Consider the following 17,907-nt stretch of genomic DNA (forward strand, 5'->3'; position numbering starts at 1 on the left):
GGAGCTCTCCCCCCAGACCTTGTCCAGTCGGCAGATCCACCACTGCTGCAACCTGCTCATTCAGGAAACCAGTGCAACTCCCTTTTCCCTTTTGTTTTCATTCCTGTTTCAACGTTTCAACATTACATTTGCTTTTACACATTTTATTTAATGCTAAGCTTAGTGAGAGCACACCACCCACACACACACACTTGGTCGTATGGAAAAGAACAAATTGTACACCTACAAGCAAACAGCATTTAAAAATAGAACTAAAACCTGCAGCTGTTTAAGGTGAACTGAATCTTTTAAATTTGTTTTAATATCAATTGCAAGAAGAGACTCGAAGAGCTGAATCTTTCAATTAGATGCTTGGAGTCAACTACGTGGTGGAGTCACTGTCCCTGGAGGTGTTTTAGGAAAGACTGGACATGGCAGTAAGTGCAATGGACTAGTTGACGCGGTGGTGTTTGGTCACAGGTTGGACTCGATGATCTCAGAGGTGTTTTCCAACCTAACTGATTTTGTGATTCTGTAAATGTTGAAATTCTAGATGCTGTTTTGGCATTAGGTACATAAATACATATATATTACACTTAAACACACACATATGCAGATCTCATCTCTCCATTCTGTAGGCAAATTCATGGCTTGCAAAAATTGAACCTCAAAAGTGCTCACCCAAAGCTGATTCTCTTTTCTCTGTACGTGTTACTTCAACAACAGAGATCTCTTTGTAATCTAACAGAAAAAATCACAAAGACCATACAGTTGCACAGATCTGAAAATCAAATCCTGAAATACAGATTTTCCTCTATATCAAAGACATAAATTGTTATAAAAACATCACTGGACATGGTATCTTTCTAGCATAATACAGTATATGCTTCAATTCTAAACTCTGGAAGCCAAAACTATGTTAGATTAAACACTGGATGTTGCTGGACTAGCATGCACAGTGAACACACAGGGCAGTCAGACACCAGAAAGTATTCCCTATGCTCCTGTTGCCAAAAGCAGTAGAATTCCTTACTGTGTATGGAGCTGCAGTAAAACAGGCTAGGAATTCCTAAGCACTCACAAGCTACAGAACTGGATTGTAAAATTCTGCATTTTGGTTAATGAAGTTCTTTCTGTCTGCCCTCCAATCCACAATTTGCACAGCCAGACACCTGCGTTCTCTCAATCCATAGGACCTGACCATGCTCCAACCTCCCACAGACCATACTTATTTTCTCCTCTTCATATTAACATCTTCTATTTACAAAACCTTTGTTGCCCTTATGCAAATACAGCCGCCGCAGGAGAAATATATTATCCTTGTTCAGCAGTAGAATGCAGTGCAAGAAGTCAAGGAGCTAGCAGCTGGAACAGATGAGGTGGAAGAAATCAGAGACTCCTGGCTGAGGTTGGGAAGAATGTCACCAAGTTCTAAGTACTGCAGAAGAATCAAAGACAGCATCAGGGCACAAAGATCTGCTGGTCCTACTGCAATTGTTTGGCAAATCTACAGTTTATTTAAAAACTCGTGCTGTGTGTATTTCACCAATAGCATGGACACTTGATGCCTTTTTTCAGCTTTCAAAGGTTGAGCAGCAGACAGAAATGCCATGTTTCAGTTGCTTTTAGAAAGGCTCAGGTTTCTTTGACTGGTGATTCTCTTACCCTTCCAGCATGGGAAAAGTATCCTCTTTTGTTATTTGTTTTTAATACAATAGAACAGTTTTTCTTCTCAAGGAAAACATAAACATAACCATCAGGAGAAAAATAACTGAATCAACATTATTTCAGTTGCTCCATAAAGTGGGAACAACTGAAGTTTTTGCCAAAAAGACCACCAATGCGGAAAACCATATCTTCTAAGGCAATAACTCTTGTCTCTGCAAGCACAGAAAAGCAAAAAGGCAACTCACACGAAACAGTCATTGTTTTTCTCTGTTTATTTTGCAAGCTTCTTCAAAGTATCTTGTTGCTAAGAGTGACTTCAACTGAAAAGTGTGCTCTCACTAGAAAAAAATTTATGCATAAACATAAAATGCTGTTGAAAAATGAGTGGAAAGTTAACACACATTCTGCCACATCAAAACTCCAAAGCTACTGGGGAACCTTCAATGCAATTACCTCCCAAGGCTGGTAACTTCCTGCTCTTGGTCCCATTCCACAGCCTGATCTTGAAAAGCTGAATTGCATGAAGGGAGCAAAGGGGGGACCACATACCATTCCCATTTCTGGGAAATATTGTATTTTCCAGCTTAATTATGGCTCTTGAATTGAACAGTCAGCAGAGGAGGCAGAACACTGTAACACTCTTCAGGAAGACGTAGTTAGAGCAAACAGCTGTCTCCATCTCCACAGGTTCTGGCCCCCAATGGCACAGCAGTGGTTTCACAATGAAAGACAGCATGAGATGCTACTGTAACAATGGCAAACCTCTAGATACACCAAGTAACAGGAATTGTGGGCTCTTAAGCAGTTATGGCAACACCAAAACACACAGAGCACTTGTATTCTCAGAATAGGTAAATGTTGCAAGAGGTTACACAACCTGCCCTAATCAGAATGCATCAATCCCCAATGAGCTTTGAAAACTTCCAGGCCTTAACAAACCCAGACGCTAAGACTGGTGCAGTAGCTTTGCAAGACATCATGCAGAAATGTGATGGCTCCTACCACTACTTCAGTAACGTGCACCTAGACCCAGGAGATCACAGCTAAACGGTGCAACAGTCCCCAACATGCACCTGCATTAGATCAAGAGCTCCAAATTTCTGTTTCAGATTATCAGTGTAACTAAGGCCCTCACTCAAAGTCAATGCACATTTTCTGGGTAAAAGATCTGTATTTGGGTAAAAGATCCTGTATTTGGGTAAAAGATCCTGCATTTGTGCTTGACTTTGAATGCTTGTTGATTTATTTGCACTGAGACAAGCACTGCTTCCACTGGTACTGTCACCTCTTTGTCTTCCATCCTGTTAAGGTACATTGTGGCTCACAGCAACTCTTCCTTCTTTTCAGCACTCTCAGGTAAGGAGTCAGAACAAAGCAAATTGATTCCACTGTATAGAATCTACTACAAATTTTGTTCCATTTTATTAGGGACAACTATAAAACAAAACCCATAAAACTGAACACTTGTTTATGTATTTTAGTATTTTAATAGTAGAGTCCCTTATCAGTTGTTTAATAGGCAGAAAGCTCAAGGAGGGATTAATGAGAGGCCTTTCAGAAGAAACTTTTTACATTCAGTTTATGCTCAGCTTTCTTTACTACAAAAGGTCACAAAACCAGGGCACACTTCAAGTTTATGATTGCAAACACAGTTTTTATACTTGATTTAAATTCTACAGTATGCTGTTGAATTTCAGAGCAGTACACTGCAGGGAAGAAAACATTGTAATCCCCCTCTCCTTCCCCCCCGCCCCCTCCTCCCCGAAATGATACAAGTCTGTCAGTTTTAATGCTAAACGGTAACTGAGTCCACAAGGACAAAACATTCCTTCAGTTTTTTATACCTGGAGTAACACTTCCCCCCTCACCACTCTTAAGTTTGACTGAGAAATGGCTGGAGGCAGACCCCAACACATACCTGAGAACGCATGGAACCTTTGCAGTTACGTATTTAACTTTCAAACCTACTGACCACTGTAAAGCATACAATTATCCAAATACCACATTCTTTGACTTGCTAAAGAGATTGAAAATGAATTATGATTACCTTTAAAGCTTTTTGTGCACTTGTACAACATATAAGTGAAAAAATGAATTTACTGGACAGCAGAGGTCATGTTTGCCATTGCTACAATTACTGTTGATTTGTTTTTGTGACTTTGAATTTCCACCCCTTCATTCTTGCTCCTACATTACTCCTGCATTGCAACAGCAAAAGTGTGCATGCATCAGTGTGAACATATGTGCCAGCGTAAGAGGGGGCTGATGCAGAAACAAAAGAGAAGCAAAACAGACTGTTGCTAGCATTGCCAGTAAAAGGAAATTACCTTTCAAGAGCACTGTACTATCTTTTTCTTCCCAAATCAGAGATTGAGCATGATTCTGCATATTCCTCAGCTAGACCACAGAGCTCAGTCTTAATGATGTCTGCCTGCCATAGGGTACTGATACACAATGTGCAATAAACACAGTAGTTAGACATGTGTGAATAAGCTTGTACTTCTCACACCGTATTAACAGACCATCTTATAAACATTCACACTCTACATGCAAGACCCAATATTCAATTATTTTGCTCCTCAGGGGTTTGCCCTGCTTGAGGACCAGCACATCCAGCACCAAAAGAGCCTCCAGCTTTGAACACCTGTGTACAGGTACACTTACCTGTTACAACATGCCCCTTAGCACACAAATTAGGGTACCTTCCATGCTAGGAGACTGAAGATGTGCACAGAGAAATATTGCTATGGAGTGATCAAGATAATAATGATAAAAGGCTTTCTAAAAATAATAAAAAGAACCATTTTCTTTAAGTTTTCCATAGGTCATTTGTTTTGGATTCTTCTTCTATTGAACAACAGTTTCCTAAACATGTGCATTCCTGGCCGCAGGGAGGATAATTTGAGGCTGTGACTGCAGGGGATATAATTTCCACCATTTAAACAATTTCCTTTGATTATACAGTACAAAACTAGGTGTTGTAGAAAGACCCTTTGCTGTATGCAATTCAGATAATCATTTACCATTTTTGAGAAGTCACACCCTACCTTGTTAGTTTCAAAAGACAGACTCTCCATCTACTACGGTCTACGGTAGGAACATTTATTCCTGGATATAAAGCACTGAAAATTTCACCCTTCCCTTCCACCTTGCCAACTCAATGATCCTGTCCCATCTTACTAGTTGGAAGGGACCCACAAGGATTGAGTCCAACTCTTAGGTGAATGGCCCATACAGGGATTGAACCCACAACCACAACTGCATTGCTAGCACCATGCTCTAAGCAACTGAGATAATCCAGATTATAAGTCTTCTGACTTTGCTAATCTGAAACAATGTTTTTTCCTCTTGAGATGGCAATCCTCAACAATTAAAGTTTCCAGTATAATCTTATGCATTAAGCATTTAGAAGTTAAGTCATATTCAATGTGAGCGGCACATGGATTTGCAATAAAGTGTTGAATAGCAGTTCAGAAGATATTCCCACTTCCATATCATGGGAAACCAATTCAGCTTTAAAACAATCAAGAAAATTCCTTTCTTTTTTTCTTATTTCATCCTGTGAAGCCACTGACAGAATAAAGGTGATATTGTCTCCAATTTAGAAATCAGACTTTATAGTAAGTAAGTGCATAGGTCTGCACTTTGGGAGAAATTTGGAGACTGGGGGGATGAAAAAACACAGAGAGAAAGAAAATTACATATTAAAATAAAAGACTGTAAAACACTCAACCATAAAAAAAAACAAAAAACAAAAAAACAAACAAACAAACAAACAAAACCCCCCCCAAAAACCAAAAAACAATTCTAAAAAAAGAAGAAATGCACCAGGCAAATAACAGTATTTATTTCTCTTAAGATACCACTGAGATACTCAATACTTTGTTCTCAGAATATTTTGTGGTCCTATGTCACTATTTATGATAAAAGAATCCCCAAGCTGTTTACCCAGTTCACATAAAGACACCCGACAAGAATAGCCTTAAACCTCAACGATTTTGTTACAAGTACTAATTTTCTAGGGAAGTGCATTTGAAATTAGCCTACTAACAAAATATTTTTCCTCCAGTGACATTGGTAATTCTGCCCAACACAGAAAAAATTCTGAAAAACTGAATGTAACAATTGCTTCTCACATGCATTGCATGCATACCAGAAAAAGGATTACTCCCAAAAAGGTCTCTTGCACTTTTATCATCAAAGACTACATGATCTAGAAGCATCATAAAAGGCATTAATGTGAAGGTGCAAAAAATTGACTTGTTTAATAATGTTGTCATATACCAAGAAATTTTTGCAACCTGAGACAACCCTCATCCATCAGCTTTGAGTACACACTTAAAAGTTGTGCAACCCTAAGCCAGTATTCCATAGAATAGGAAGCCCAGCATTTCCCTATTATTGAAGCAAGTAGTGTTTTAATACATATTATTAAATAACGTAGTGATCAGGATCCAATTTTTTAAGATGTGAGTTACCTGGCCTCCTGAAGACATTTTAGCGAGGTGTGCGATGAGTTTATCCACATCTACTCCAAGGCAAGTGTTAAACAACTACCAAATCCCCTTCGAGGTACCTCAGAGTCCTTCATTACTAGCCTAACGTGTGCGTGTAAATCTGCATACGTGTGCCCTTTGGTCCCGAAGGACCAGCCTGACCAGAAGTCCCCACGTACAGCTGGATTCCTTGCACCATGATTTCACTTCACGCAGAAGGTCCATCTGTGCAGTCCATCTGATCCCTCTGTAGCCATGTCTGTTGTGTCCATGGGAAAATGAAGGTGTGCACTCATCTTACCAACACTAAATTCGGGTCTTACTGCAACTTCAGATAGGAATTCGAAATGGAAGGCCAGTTCAAACAGTGGGAGCACATCAGAAGTCCTGACTAACTGGTAAGAGTGCCAAACAGGAGAGGATTACTGAGGAAGCCCACAGGTCCTCAGTAACTTTGACAAGGACAGAAAGATGCCGCCACTGGACACCGTTGCCATTACCTTTTTAGCAAAGGCCCACTTGCCTGACCTACGTGAAACACATCCTCCAGACAATAATTAGGTTTTGCAAAGAGAGAAGATGGGAGGGGAAAAAAAAAGGGACAACAAGGAAAACAGCAAGTCACAGAGTAGAAACACCACCAGCTGTGATGAAAGAGAGGCAGGCAACACTTCCTGGGGTTTTTTAAAAGCACAGGGCTTTTATACCACTTGCTAGCAAGTTCAAGCATGCACAGCAAAAATAAGTATGGTTCATGGTTCACAACACACAGCTTGGTTTATTATTTTTTCATTTAAGAATTGAAAACATGGTTGAATTCAACACAATTTACAAAACATACACAAATAATAATAAAAGTACTGAGTTCTGTCTGTGTACAAAAAGAAAGCTGTAAGTCACAATTCTAAGAAATGCTTTTTAAACAACCATTCAAACACATACACCTTTCATTCTTCACATGTGGCTCCAGTACTGTAGACAAGAGTCTACAGTAGACAAGATAAGATTGTACCTACTTCTGGGCTCCTGAGAAATTACAGTGTTTCACAGAGCTTTCTCAACCCATTTTTTTCAAATGTTAGGCAACTGTATTTCCTTTTCCTCCCAACCTCTCAAAAATATACAGTAGAAAAAGCAGCTATTACAAAAGTAATTTTTTAGCCACTTTTAGCCTTGACATGGGGCTAGGGTATCTTGTCATCAATCTTCTAAATCCGTCCATTCAATTCACGGTAACACAAAGCAGCTTCCATACTGTTCAATGAGAGGCTTCAAAAATCATACGGCAACTTAAAATGACCAAGCAAAAGGATGGAAAAGCTATAAGCATCCATAAACGCTCAAAACAAAGAACCCCGTATTTACCACAGATAAGCCCAGGGTTTCTGGGCATGCTTATAATGCTGGCAGAAATGGCTTTGGTACCTTGGTAAAATACCTCTCCTCCCATGTGCTCCTAGACCTCTCCCCACTTCTGTGCACTCACCAAAAAGGTCTACAGATCCTGTCAGAGGCATCCAACCTCTGTAAATACACTAATAAGTACCTCTACATCGCTATGGTGTCAAAATACCATAATGACACACTTCAGTTAAGTAATTCTTGATAATGGAACCACCAACATCAAGCCAGTGGACAGTAATTACAGGAATGAAGTGTGCCTGATGTCATGGCAGCTGCTACCATGCATTTCCCAGAGGTGATATTGGTGATCTACAGCAAGCTTTGCACACCAGCACAGAAAAAACAGATTTTCTCATGGCGAAGTTAGGCCCATGAGTGCTGAACACGTGAGGTCTACAGCACTATCCCATCCCATCATTCAGTGATACGTGTTCCATGTTGGTAGTGACACTCTTCCAAGCACTGTCTTGACATTCCTAAACTACAGTGGTAGAACACAGCAGGTGCCCAGCCTCAGGCGAACATCATCCCAGTCTGGAGTTCACTTGCAAAGGTTGGCAGCTTAAGACAAAGGACCAAGCTTACAGCATTTGCAATCATGTAAACTGTGGCACCTGATCACGCTGCACAAGGAGAGAGACTTCTTCTAAAACTTCTACTTTGATCCCGAGTCCCACATTTCTATTAGTTTCTGTACCTAAATTTACGATGCAGTTATAAAATGAATATAGCACACTGATGGAGCAATTTATTATGAGAAAGTTATCAAAATGCTGAGCTTGTTTCTAGACATTTATGTCCCATCGCTCCAACAGCATGAGTCAACATAATTTAAAATTCTTTTAAATGATTTAGCACAGATGTGCACAACCTGAATCAATTTTCATGAACAGATCTGTGATATTGAGCACTCAGGTTTTAATGCAAGAAGCAATGCATGCTGAATACAAGTTTGAGAAAACAGGTTACATTAATTTTAGCTCATTTCTTATAAATAAAATCAAAATGCTATAACTGAAGAAAAAAATCAAATGGCCTCTCTTATGCATATAATATTCTGTATAGAAGGAGAATGGATCAGAAATCCCTTTGTAGGTAAATTTTCAAGCACTGTTTTTCCCAAGTTATAAGGAAGTAAATCACCATGCACAAGACCATATTAAAAAGCAGAATATATATTAGAAATTTATCATCACAATTCAAGAACCAGTGAATACCCAGTGAAGATACCAACCAAGGTAGGTAAAAGGTAGTAACTGATTTCTTATAAAGAATAATCATGTTCCTTACTACCATGCAAGATCTGAAGACCAAAAGTCTAAATGGTTTCAAAAAGAGAATTGAATTTGTGAAAGATAAATCCACTGGCAGTGATTTAGCAAGGCCTTTTATACGCAGCCTCCAAGAATTTGCTTAGAAATTGACTGCAGAGGGGAAGGAATCTCTCTTGAAAGTAAAAACTGAATCCTAGGAGGTGTTTCTTGCACACTTTCCTGAAGACATTTGTAGGCAATTGTAAGAAAAAGGTTACCTGAGGGGACGAACCTTTTGTCTGACCCAGTACAATGTTCCTAAGGGCATGAAAATGATAAAATTCTTGGGTTTTTTCAGTTTGTTCACTGGGACACATATGAGCTACTATCACAGCTCTGAAAGGCTGAGGATGTGCCCTTAGTTATAGGAGTGACAATGTCAATCATCTGAAATTTTTAGCATGTTCTGATCCAATAACATTTTCTCCAAAAGCCTGAACAAGCAGACCGGTAGTAACACACACATAATAAATAGTATGATCTCTTAAAAAGCTTAGGGGGGAAAAAAGGCAGTAGGAAAGGAAATGAACAGTAAAATCTGTTGCATTCAGCTTCTACTACAATGTGAATATTTTCAGCCTTGCTGTAATGAAGCCCTTCAGGCTGCACCTAAATACAGCCCTAGAAAGCAGGGATAGATTTGATTTGTAACATGTGCAAGACTTCGTAAACCAGTTAAATTCATCTTTGAAGCATCTTATTTAGAATTCCATTAACTTTTGTCACAAGATTCTAAATTCTCATGTCAGAATGTCAAACTGATGTTTTTAGAGTAACACATGCAATCCATACAAATCTCTACAGATTTACACCACCACCTGAAGCAATTAGTGTAACAGCACTACATCAGGAGGGTCAATTTAAAAATATCGATAGACGTAAAATCCTGTGTCTTTCAAAATTCATACAACGTTGAAGAAAAAGAAGTAAATTTTCTTGGTATGTGCCACCAACCACTAAATCTTTGCTTTCCTGCAAAACTTATTTTTGTCCTTCACTGAAGGGAAGGATACTTGCCAAGCACAAAACAAAGATCAACAGATGACATGTTGTGTTCCCAAATCTGCTGTTGAAATGCTTCAGTTACCTTCGGTTCATACTGTTTTTCAAGAGAAGAGTAAAAAATCTTGGCCAGCAACGAAAACAAGGCTTCCACTACATTTTTTTATACAGACTGAGAACCTGAATAAGCAAGGCAGGACTCTGCAATGAGAAGGTTGCAGAGGTCGGACTTCTTTACTCCAGAAAAAAGGTGGCAAAGGAGCTGTTTAACCACAGCACACAGCTACCTGAAGGGTAGCAACAGAGGTCACAAATGCAAACTCTTCCTGGTGTTAGTGGATAATACTGCAATGGGCATCGTCGCAACTGTGCCTTGGGAGGTTCGAACTGAATATGAGTAAAAATTCTTTCATTAGGAGTTAGTGCAGAACTGAAGCAGGCTACCTCTTCTGGATCTCTCTCGTTTGGATGACCTTCCAGGATACAGCTAGAAAAAGCCTTGGTTAGATGGATCCAGCCTTAGCAACAGGACTGCTTCAAGAAGGAGGCTGGACTAGGTGACCCCAGAGCTCCCTTCCAGCCAGCACTTCCACGGTCACAAACACAAAATCATCAAAGCAATGAAACTAAACCATGCTAAATGTAAAGCGCTGTATTTAATTATAGATAACAAGCATCAAGAGAGGAAGTTTACGTCAAATTACTTTAGTGCTATAAACAGAATTTCATACGGTACGTACCGTATGAAATTCTGACTGAAACAACACACAGAGAACATCAATTTTTAATGGAAAGTCAGCACCACTGCTCTGTTGTTTACAGATTTTAAATCAAGGTGATGTATGGCTTCCAAACAGATAAATTATATTTAACGTCTCAGTAATTGCAGCTTGCCTCAGTAACTGCAGCTGTAGAGAAATAAAAAAAAAAAAAGGGGGGGAAACTTAAGAGTACAAAACTTGAGAAACAGAATCACAATGGAATGTTGAATTGATAGACTGCAAGGACACTTGGCAGAATGTCCAAGATAAGGCCAGCAGGAACCAGATTAGGAGGAACAAAGCAAGCCAACTCATCAGTCTAACGTGTTAACTAGGTAAAAGGTAATTCTGGCAGGGGGAGATCAGGACCACGGACTCACAGCCACTGACTCAAGAAACCCATCTACTCAAAAGAAGATTGAGCATGTGGACTAATTAGCACAAGAAACAAGAGAGTCATTTAACCAATAGAAATAGAATAATAATTAATGAGAAAACTATGTACCTTATAGACAATAAACATTAATGCCTTTTCTTGCTAAAATGTATAAATAGTGAAAGGGTTTGATAATCGGTGTGCCAGTTTGTGGATTGCCACCTAACACCCCATTCTGTGCTGCACTGTGAACAAATCAAATACCTCAACTCTTGTATGTGGATTGGTCTCTTGCACAACATGTGAAAGAAACCATTTCAGGACAAGGTAGGCTACATGGTCAAAAGTAAATACTGACAAATTTATTTACAAATATTAATTTTTTCCCATCTGTAAACAACAACCACTTTGGTAAAATGAGGTTATGACTTATTTTGCCCTTTGCTATCCCCATTCCTAATGCAACAGCCCTGACTTATCATTTGTTGCCTTGACAGGAAATTATTGCTTTCAACTCAGGTAACAGCACTATCTTTGGGCAATCATAACTCAGTGGGTCATTCTCTGGCTACAAACTAACTCTCTTTAAGCAGTGATACATTTCTGTGCCTTGCTTTGGCTATAACCTAAATGAGAAGGTCCATTTCATCACTTAATAATGATACTTATTATTATCAGTTGTCCTTCTACAGTTTCCTTGGCTAGGAAATCACACTGTTGACTATCAGAATTTATTCAGTTATTTTCCTTAGAGAAGCCTTCATTTTTAGAAGGGTTGTTTCTTCAGAGGACAAAACATTCCTTGGGGTTTAGTCTGCACTCTTGGCCAAGTTACTGCAAGCAGGTTTTTTTCTTGTCACTGACAGTACACTTGAATTTCAGTGTTGGGGAATTTCCACATATAGGCTATGTTATTCAACTCCCAGAAAAGCTTTAGTTAATATTTATATTTACCTCAAGCAAGCTACAATCAAAGACTATGAAATATTAGTGGAAATGTGTGCACTAACTTCAGTGAGATATGGAAGATGCTTACCATGTAATCCTTTTAATACTTACACGATACAGTGTACCAGCACCAGTCAGAGACTATTACAGAAGAATTATATTACTTGTGCTCTTTGGATTTTAAATATTTTACTGTGGTGGTGCCTCAAGCAGTTATTAAAGCTGAAGTCTTTGAGTTTGCATTGGGACTACCAAAACAAAACAGACTGAATCCCAGGAGGAGGAGGAGGGAAGAGATGCTCAGCTGGCAATCAACTTTACTGCTTGTGAACCAACTGATTCACTAAATAAATTTTAAAAATGAACAATGGCACATGCCCCTCCCCCCCCCGGCCATGCTCCTGTCAGTCTTTTTCTTTAAGGGTTTCTCGCATACACATGGACAGAGAAGCAGATCACAGATAGACTACATGAATTTATTTAAGACAGGTGATCTCCTCTATTGGGATTTTTTTTTCTTCTCTAAATAAAAGAGGATAAATGGTTACACTCAGTGTGGACAAGCAGAACGATTTTCAGATCAGCACTGAAGGACACAGACATGCAAAGAAGTTTCCAGCTGAACAATGCTAACATCTGTTCTGCAAGATGCAGATCTTCCCAATTCTGAAATATAAGATTTAGTTAAGCAACGAACTCTTAGAATCACCCTTTTCCTAATCGTGCTTTCTCTCTGCTCCAGGGTCGTTGCTGCCCCTTGGGAAGGACTAAGATTGAGCTGATCTTGTTATGATCCAGTGAATCCTAAAGGACATCATCATTGAAAAAATCTCAGACTTAAGAATTTTGTGAAGAATTTCAGACCATCTTACTCTTTACTTCTTAAGGTCAAACACGTATTTTTGCATTAACATGAAAACAACTGCTGAGGATTCTTGTACTAAATTCTTTATTTATCAGTTAAAAATCCATGATGCCTGCAAATTAATGTTCACTGAATTTCACCAGACGCACTACACAAATGTACCCCCATAACCCCTCAGCATGTTGAGCAGTGAAATATTCAACCCTAATTTGTTATATTGGACACAGGTCATTGTTCTCAGCTTCAAAACAAGTCAGCACCAGTTTGATGTGGGAGTTGAGGGAGCGGAAAGAATTGATCCAACTCTGAACCAGATCTTGTTTTGGCAAAAAAAAAAAAAACCCAAACCCAAAGCACTCAGTCAATCAATGAACCAAGAATAGATGATTTCGCTCCTAACCTAAAATTGCCCACTAGAGTTGAAAAGGTTCCAGGAAACATCTGCCATATTATGGAAAAATGGAAATAGAGGAAGAGGGGAAAAAAAAAAACATACAACAAAACACAACCCAGAGATGCTTTAATCAGCATAGCAAAACTCATATGCAAAATTTGTGTTGGAACAAACCACAGACAAGCATTTGTGATAAGTAAAATAGAGCAATATTAAATCAAATCAAAGCCTTTCCTTGTACTATTGACCACATGTACTTTAACCACACATTAAAGTACAAATCACAATAGGTCTTCATCATCAACTCAAGTAAATTTGATTATTGGCTTCTATATTTTGCATCTCATTTTATTTTTAAGTAAAGAAACATCTGCCACATCCATAATGAGCTAAACTTTCTCACTGACCAGAATTCAAAGTGAAATAATGCAGATACTGAATATGTTAAAAATGTCTTGTGCAGTTTAGACACCTTCAGAATACTGGGGTACTCAGCCCTAATACAGTGGCAAGGACACATAATTAACCAATGCAGTTCATAACTAAAATCTACTACGTTCACTATAAACAGTCCTACAAGTCTGCTTATTTTAGGCAATAGTCACAGAATAAAAAGCTACTGAAAATAGAAAAGCACACCAGATTAAGGCTTTAAGTTAGCCTGGAGAGAGCCTGTAAGTCTATGGAAAAATTAGGATTTTAGTGGGGTTTGTTGTTGTTGTTCTGGTTTGTCTGGAACTTTTTGTTTCCATTTTATTAAAAAACAACTAAATAAAAATACTGACATTCTAAACAAAAAAATCCAGTAAACATCCTGTGGTCTCAATTACTTTCTAGAACAATAACGTATGTGACAGAAATATGCCACAAGGGAGGTAGAAACTGATCCTACTATTTTGCTTATTTAATTACAGTAAAAAACCCTAAAGGTTTCCAACAAGCCTGGGTTCCTTTCCCACAGCAGGTGACCATATGATTCAGTTTTAATGAACCTGTGAAGCTACTTTTACTCTTCTTAGTTTTTAAAGAATGCATCGCAGTTCTCCTCCCTATCACTTAAAAAACCTATACATATTAAAAAAAAAAATAATTCAATCAGCATTTCCTCAAAAAAAAAAAATTTCATTAGAAGAATCTCAAATTGCTCTACTTAATATATTCTCACAGGTTTTCCAGAACATGCTAAATAAAAAGCTTTCTTGAATTCAGAGAAAATAATTCCATGACATAGAATCATGGCATGCAGGGTGGTAAAAACAGGCAGTCAGACAAGTCACCTGGGCTATCTACAACTAACCCATGGAAAATATTGATTCTGCCCATCTCATCTGCTCACCTCTCCCAAGGTTTTCAATCCCTGCTTTACCATCAGCTCTGGCACTTGTCTAATGCTTAAGCAAGCATCTTCAGCTCATTAAACCAGCAAAAAGGCCCCCAACCCAAACCAGCAAAAAACCCAAACACGTCAACCCCCCAGTGAACCAAACAACAAACCCAGGAGTAAGTCTCTAATAGCTCTAAGGCTGCAGTTTCACAGCAACCTAAGCCAAACAAACTTCTGGCTGGCATAGCCTCTTACCTCCCTCCAGAGGCATATTCCTACTCTTTCCCTTGTACCAGCTTAAACATTCATCCCAACCTATGCAAAACCATTCCAGGGAGCTGAATCAGCAGGCTCCCATCCACTGAAGAGATCTAGAAAAATATCCCACTGCTTGGCCAACGCACCAGAACAGGTTGGTGCAGGTTCTAGCAAGCACAAGGGCTCCAAGAGAGGCCTCAGCAGCCACTCAGTAGATCAGCCCAGGCTGCCACCAAGCCACAACTTCACTCACGAGCAGGACGGACGAGCAGCAGAGCTGACACACGGGAGAGAGCAGAAACGCACAACCACAACGCAGATCACACCTCTGGAGCAGCAGCAAGCTGTTAGATTAGTTTAGCTGGCTTCATTCTACAACATGAGGCATACTACCACTGTGACTAGCTTCAAGGGAAAATACTACTTCTTCGTTCCAGAGCCTCCTGTGCTCTGGTTCTCCAGTAAAACAGGGCTAATTACATGCCTGAGCGTTTAGTAGGTCAGAAGCATTTGTGAACTTTCACCTTCCGAGTGCCACTTTGCATTACGTGCCTTGCACGTGCAGGACAAAGATGATCAACCACCCTTACACATTTTCATGCATAAGCTGAACATACCAGAAATTTTAAGTTGCTTGCATTCACAATTAGTTTAACAGACTCAACTGCTTAAATTAGCAGGCTGCTAAGGTGCAACTACATTGCTTAAACCCTACAAAAAATATCTAGCAGGCTTATTTAACACCTATTTATATTACCGTCCTGGCAGTGTAACCACACATTACAAGAAAAAAAAAAAAAAAACCAAAAACCAACACCCACTTATTTTCCATAGGTTTGTAAATAAAGGTCAAGTAAGGGAAGAATACCAAACTCATCCGCCTTGAATGATATTCTACACGGGTGCCTTCAAAATACTCCGGTAGGAGTCCTTGTGCTGTTTTCCCACTGTGTAGTCTTGCGAACAGATGGAAAGAAGGCGAGACAGCAAAGCAGAATGCTATTCAGTCACACATACTTTACACTAGTAAGGTAAACACGGAGTGCCGGGCCCATTTTAAAGGGTGGCTGTCAGGACAAAACACTAATAAAAACTGAAAAATGAACACGAGCCTTTTATTACTGATTATTGCACTGCACCAAAGACAAACTCCGGGAACAAGCTTTGTTCCACAAGAAGGCGGCAAAGGTTATATACATATATAAACTGTAAACCAGCTCTAATAAAAACCTCCAAAAGAAACACCTTTAGAAAACAGGTACCATAACCAGCAGCATGAACTATTGTGGAAACCATACAGGAACCAACACTGGGGTTTTTTGCACTCTGCCCAAGACAAGGTGAAACCCCGCAGACATTCCAAACCACAATGGTTTCAACAGGATCCTGCTAATCCTGCACCTGCCCAGATGGGTCACTGGAAGCTACAGGGCCTGCTTGTTCCAAGTTTTCCGCTGTGATTCCACAAGTTGCTGTGTCTTTGTCATCTACATAGGGAGACTCAATTTCTTACTGTTGAAATGGATGCAAAATCAGCCAAACTGCAGAAGGTGCTATATTGCTACGGTTGAACCCTAATTATTAAAAATAGGAATATTTGGAATTTATTTTAAACTATGCAGTGTGTCTGAGATTTTACCTGGAAACAGACTTTAGGAAAATTATTCATTCTGAAGGGGAGTTTACACTGACAAAAAAAAAATAAAATGCTGTGTTCTCACCTCAATGACTACAGAAAAGTGACATGCGCGTTGCCCCTCAATTAACAATGAAGTCTGAATTAAATACTTTCAATTGCTGCCATGGTCCACTGGAGTTCATCATTTCAAATAAAAGCTTGCTGTGACCTCCAGGTCTCTCTATAAATACACATCAATCTGCTCACTCCCAAACTCCATGCCTTCTTGTATGCACCGATTCTTGCCTTCTGTCTGCCAGGGCGTGTTGTCCACACCTACATAGAAATGGCTACACAATGCTGATATCTAGAGTTTCCTCGACCTTGGTACTTTGAAGGAAAATCGGCATTTAACTTCCTGATAGGGCAGCCTATGCACCTGGACATGTCTGTGGTGGCCAGCACATGCCCAGGTTAGCATCAGCGTGGCGAGACATTGAACAGGTTGCCCACAGAAGCTGTAGATGCACCATCCCTGGAGGTGCTCAAGGCCAGGCTGGATGGGGCTCTGAGCAACCTGGTCTAGTTTGAAGGTGTCCCTGCCCATGGCAGGGAGGTTGGAACTAGATCATCTTCCAAGGCCCCCCTTCCAACTCAGATCATCCTATGGACTCTGTGATCAGCTCGGAGCAGGAGCAGCTCTGGGGCTGCGCCTCGGGAGGACGGCCCGCGGGCACACGCTTGGGCTCGGATGCACCTGAGCTGAACCGAGCTGCCCTTGGGCGAGGCCGCCGGGGCCGGCACACCTCGGGGCGGCAGCGCCAACGCCGCCCAGCCCCCGAAAGGAATCCAGACCCGCAGAGCGGGCCAGGGCCAGCCCAAAGCAAGCGACGCCATGGCCCGCCGCGCCCCAGCCCCTCACCTGCCGCCGAGCTCAGCGCGACCCTCCGGTGCCTCCTGCCGAGCTCCCGCAGCTCCTCCTCGTCCTCCTCCAGCCTCCAGGCTTCGGCCATCGGCGGCAGAGGGGCGGCCGGCAGCATTTAGGAAGCGGGGGCTGCCATGACCGATGCCCTCTCCCCGGCGCGGCTGCCCGGCCCCCGGGCCCGCCTCGCACCTGCGCCCTCTCCGCCGCGCTGCTCCCGGACACCGCGCCGCGCCTCTGCCGGCCGGGCGAGCGGGGCGAGGCGGGAGCAGGGGCGGCCTTTCCTGCCCATCCGCGGCTCTCCGGCGTCAGCAGGAAACCCGGCGGCCGCCTGGCACCGCCACAAAAGGGGGCGGAGGAGGCGGCGGCGGGGGGAGGTACCTGGCGGCCGCCGCCGGGCAGCAGCTCCGCGGCCGCGGGCACCTCGTGGGGCCGGGCCGGGCCGGGTCGAGTCTGCCACTGCCAGCACCGATCACGGCGGGGTGAGCCCAGGCGGCCTCCTGCTAAGGGGAAGAAGGGGCTTGCGGCGAGGGCAAGGAGGTGCTAAGAGCATGGCACCAGACTACGGTGATACCCAGC

General features: G+C 41.2%; 1 protein-coding gene across 2 annotated transcripts in view; it reads right to left on the minus strand.

The window, feature by feature from the left end:
- The window catches only part of SH3D19 (SH3 domain containing 19), an 85,718-nt gene extending 68,069 nt beyond the window's left edge, over positions 1 to 17,649 (minus strand). Inside the window, exon 1 of one of the 2 annotated variants that reach the window (XM_027891793.1) lies at positions 17,329 to 17,649. In XM_027891793.1, the coding sequence (XP_027747594.1) occupies positions 17,329 to 17,446 (118 nt within the window). In that variant the 5' untranslated portion in view covers positions 17,447 to 17,649. The remainder of the gene's footprint in view (positions 1 to 17,328) is intronic. The other variant, XM_027891794.1, reaches the window with a different exon arrangement.
- Positions 17,650 to 17,907: the final 258 nt, after the last annotated feature.

Source organism: Empidonax traillii, unplaced genomic scaffold (genome assembly GCF_003031625.1).
Source record: "Empidonax traillii isolate 1590-97213 ecotype Southwest subspecies unplaced genomic scaffold, ASM303162v1 scaffold331:size1191723, whole genome shotgun sequence".
NCBI classification, from domain to species: Eukaryota; Metazoa; Chordata; class Aves; order Passeriformes; family Tyrannidae; genus Empidonax; species Empidonax traillii.